The 4,519-nt window shown below is 34.5% G+C and overlaps 1 protein-coding gene across 1 annotated transcript in view; it reads left to right on the top strand.

Annotated features, from left to right (window-relative positions):
• dennd4c (DENN/MADD domain containing 4C) overlaps nucleotides 1–4,519 on the top strand; it is a 65,829-nt gene that overhangs the window by 49,752 nt on the left and 11,558 nt on the right. The window contains exons 13-14 of the mRNA XM_016242667.1: nucleotides 2,172–2,378; nucleotides 3,009–3,137. Coding sequence (XP_016098153.1) covers nucleotides 2,172–2,378; nucleotides 3,009–3,137 — 336 coding nt within the window. The remainder of the gene's footprint in view (nucleotides 1–2,171; nucleotides 2,379–3,008; nucleotides 3,138–4,519) is intronic.

Here is a 4,519-nt window from a genome sequence, read left to right as displayed (position 1 = left end):
CTATAGCATTTCTGTCCTAAAGAAATGGCCAATTATTAAAGATTAAGTGGACATTTGAATTAAATGGTGCTTGGTCAATATTAAACAAGGATTAGATCGCACAGCAATGTGTAAAAATAATCATCAGGATGTTGGCGCCCTCTGCAGGCCTTTGTTGTAATGCGTAATGTACATTAGCTCTATTGTTTATAATACATTGTGTTATTTAACAGTTTTGTTCAATAAAACCATATGATTTCCTGCTTTTGATACTTTATTTGAACTAATTAGTATTGCCTCATTGCTATTATATATGTATTTTAAGTAATTTTAAAGGCTATTGATCACTTACATCTATTTTTATTACCACAAAAAAAATTAATTATAATTATAGGGCATTATGAAATCCGTTTTATTTCCAAATTCATTTTTTTCCATTTTCATTTTTCTATACTCTGTTTTATAGTTGAATAAAATTGTATTAATCAAAAAGCCTGTCTAATTAATTGAGTTTTACAGTTTTATCTTTACCAAATTCTGTTTTCCATTATTTTCTGGGTTCCATTTTAATGGTTCCATTAAATTTTAATAATCAAAAGCATCTTTATTTTTTTTTTATAAAAAAAAGCAATTTATTTTATTAAAAAAAAGTTTTCAGAAATACTGCAGTTAAATTTTTCTCCTATATAAATTCTGGTAAATAATATTTCTGGCAAATACTCCTTTAAAAAGTGTTTTTGGATTATAATTTTATTAGTAGTAGACTAGAAAATGTGGATATGTTGTCATTCTTACACTATAATACTGAACTTTGGTTTCAGTGATTTGGACTATGAGATGGACACTTGCTTCTTGCACTCTATGTTGCACTTTTTTACTTTTGGATTTCATTTGGTTTAATGAAATATAGTTTAATAAAATATTCTTAAGTCAAATTGTTGATTTTTTTTGTGGAAAATGAATCGTTTAGATTAATCGATTAATCAATAAATTAGTCGATAGATTAATCGAAATAAAAATAGTCGTTAGTGGCAGCCCTAAATTTTGTAATGTTAACTACAGTAGGTAGTCGACCAAAATGCCCATTACAGCGGCATGTAAATGCCACCCAGTCACTTGTGAAACTCGTTCTCGAAATCACCATCAAGTGGCGCAAAGGGGACCGTTGGTGCTGTTGCCCAATAAAGCTGGAATTGAGACATTTTCACTTGTGAATGAAGATGAAATAAAATAAATAACTGGTAACATTACTAACGATAATAATATAGCATTATAACATTTAATCAATGTAACTACTGTTACAGCGAAAGCAGTGCTTGAAGTGTGCTTTGTACTGTACAATACTAGACAATATTTTAGATTATTATACATTTAAAGAGGTGTGTATTATGCTATAAAATAAATAAAATGATCAAAAAGGTGGATTACTGTGAATGTAAAAATGAGTGTTATAGGCCGGGCCTAGTTTTCTAAACACATATTTACTTTGTCACTATTGTGACCACATTAATTTTACAAATAAAAGTTTTAAAACTACGCTGCATTAAGTAATTTTATTTTATTAGAGGAATTTTCAGTGTATATTTCTAGCATTTGTATTTGTGACAATAATGACATTTAGCATATAAATCCATGTTTTGAACAGGCTACCACTTTTAATGTTTTGATGCAAAGTAAACGATTAAAATGATTATGTGACATGATTCAATGATATAAATAATACTGCACACCTGTTAAATGTGTGAAACGGTAAAATACTATATAGTACTGTGTAGCACAGAGTAAAAATGTAAGCACAGTCACAGAAGGATAAATATAGCGGAGAAATTAAGAGATAAAGAGAAACATGTGAGTTATTATAGCATGGAAGAGACAGAAACAAAGCAAAAGGAAAGAAAACACAAGGGGAGATCTAACCAGAGTCCTGACAGCAACACTAAAGGAATTTCTTTATAGTATGCACAGGCTGTTCTGTTCAATACATTGAAAGTGGATGGTGACTACAGCTGTTGAGTTCCAAATAAAAAAGAAAAGAAAAATGCTGCCCAAGTGCACAAACAGGGTACATAGGTTTGATCTATTAATATAGACAAAATTGTTTCTTGCACCTGAAAGCAGTTTAACAGGGAATGCCCTTCAATAACCCCTTTGTGGTCTCTGAACCTGAAGCATTACTTTTTTGTTCCACACAGGAAATCAAAATGGCCTACAAGCTGGCAAAGCGTTTCTATTCCAATCCACCCCAGTGGGCAAAGTGTCTGTTTAGTCACTGCTACAGTCTGTGGTTCATCTTTCTTCCTGCCAGCATGCGTACTGCCCAATCCAAATCCCGCACCATGCAGCAGGCCTTCACTGTTCTGCTCAAGATGAGGAGCTCTGAGGTCGAGGTGCTCGATGAGGTGTGTAGATAACATCATTTTTGTTATATATTTTATTATTGTTGTTATTATTATTGCAGCGTTTATTCAATTATTATTATTGACAATAGCTTGTCAGTGGATTTAGATCTCTTATTGTTAGTTGCAATTCACTTTACTGCTACACTATAAAATATAGGCAGCTAAAATATTTGTAATTAAGCAAATGTAAAGTAAATTAAATAATATATAGGATTCTTTTTCATTCTTTATGCAAGTTTTAAGTGAACTGTGCCCTAAAGCTTAGATGGTCTGAATTTGTTTATAATGTTTCATTAATTAAACACACATGCATCCCTGACCACCACCAAAGATGGTTTGAGTGATCAGATTACAACATATCTCAAACTATCTATTTAGCATGTATGTATTTAGCACTGTCTATTTGTGTTCAGATCTTGAAACAGATTGTTAATACCAAGCTTAAACGGGGTCATAGGGATCTGAAACTATAGTTGAGTTCTTTCCTTACACATTTCTTTCAGGAAATGACACTTAAATTGCCTCACGTGGCTTGTGTATTCATGCATGTATTCATGCATTTGTGTATGTAAAGAATGACTTTCTGTAGACCTTGGTGTGACCCTACAGCACAACCGTTGTGTTTAACAGGTGTGTTACCGTGTGGTGATGCAGTTGTGTGGTTTGTGGGAGATGCCTGTCATGGCTGTGCGTGTCTTAATGGAGATGAAAAAGGCTGGTGTTGAACCCAATGCTATTACTTACGGATACTACAACAAGGTGATGAACACTCCCTTACTTAACACACAATAGCACTGCACAACACAGCAATGCAATGCAGACCTGTGAAGACCACTGTACCTTTACATATTGATATTGCAAAGCAGCATGGTCTTATTTGTGACCCTGGAGCACAAAACCAGTCATAAGTAGCACGAGTATATTTGTAGCAATAGCCAACAATACATTGTGTGCACAACTGGCTCTTAAAGGGAATGGGAGATGAGACTCGAATTGGTTTATTGCACGTTATGCCCAAAACACACCCATTACTCATTAAGAGAATAGGGACAACCCTTTTAGACCATGCGCCAGGCGCGCCGACTGTTTTTCCCGTCGTTAAACTAGCAAAAGTGGATTTGGACACGCCCTAAGTGCACCTACGCCATGCACTTTAGACCATGCACTTAGATCGTTAAAACAGGGCTAGGCCTTTTCCCGTCGTTAAACTAGCAAAAGTGGATTTGGACACGCCCTAAGTGCACCTACGCCATGCACTTTAGACCATGCACTTAGATCGTTAAAACAGGGCTAGGCCTGTCACAATAATCAATATATCAACTTATCGCGCAATATATGTACATAACCGCAATAATTTTTGGTGACGCAATATATCGCACATTATATTTGCTTAAAAATTAATGTCACCATGTTTTGTACATTCCACTTGTGCCTGTGTCTTTTGCAGCTTCCTGTACATAACGTGGTGTAGTCATGAGGTGCTAGTTCAAAGTTTAAAAACGCTTCTACAAAAAAAGTTTCATCAGCAGATATTATCTTGTTTAGGGATCTGTGCCTTTGTGCATACGGACATCTGACTGCTAAGGTCAGGGACAAATCTGCAGATGGAAAAATCTCCATACAAGTTCTTTGCATTTTTCTTTTTTTCTACTTGTTACTTTGCACTTTTTGTTAGAAAATGTTTATTTACTATTTATTCAAGTTTTTTTAAGGTATCTAATATTTTGATACTTAATTTCCATGATCTAAATATTCTTAAAAATTAAACGTTTGTTGTCATTTGGAAGTGTGTAGGCCTTCTTGCATTATTATGCTGTTACATTATGATTATATATTCAGTGGCATAAAATGGTCTTTAAAATGACAATAATATCGCTTATCGCAATTATTTCTGGGGCAATATATCGCACAACAAAAAGTTGTTATCGCGACAGGCATAAATAGGGCCCATACTCTGTAACATTTTGTTGCAATCAGAACAATCAGAAAATCAGACCAATGGTCTAGGAGGAGTTCAGTTGGCTTTGATCGAAATTGAAAATGGCAGCCTGTAAGTAGGCATAATTAGAGGCCAAGCAATGAAGCTGCGTAGGCACCTATTGTGCCTACAATACCCCCCCCCCCCCCCCTTTTTCTTTGTG

Source organism: Sinocyclocheilus grahami, unplaced genomic scaffold, assembly GCF_001515645.1.
Source record: "Sinocyclocheilus grahami isolate Dianchi unplaced genomic scaffold, SAMN03320097.WGS_v1.1 scaffold668.1, whole genome shotgun sequence".
In the NCBI taxonomy this organism is placed as follows: Eukaryota; Metazoa; Chordata; class Actinopteri; order Cypriniformes; family Cyprinidae; genus Sinocyclocheilus; species Sinocyclocheilus grahami.
The sequence above is the reverse complement of the archived record's forward strand: the minus strand, read 5'-3'. Positions and strand labels throughout refer to the sequence as shown.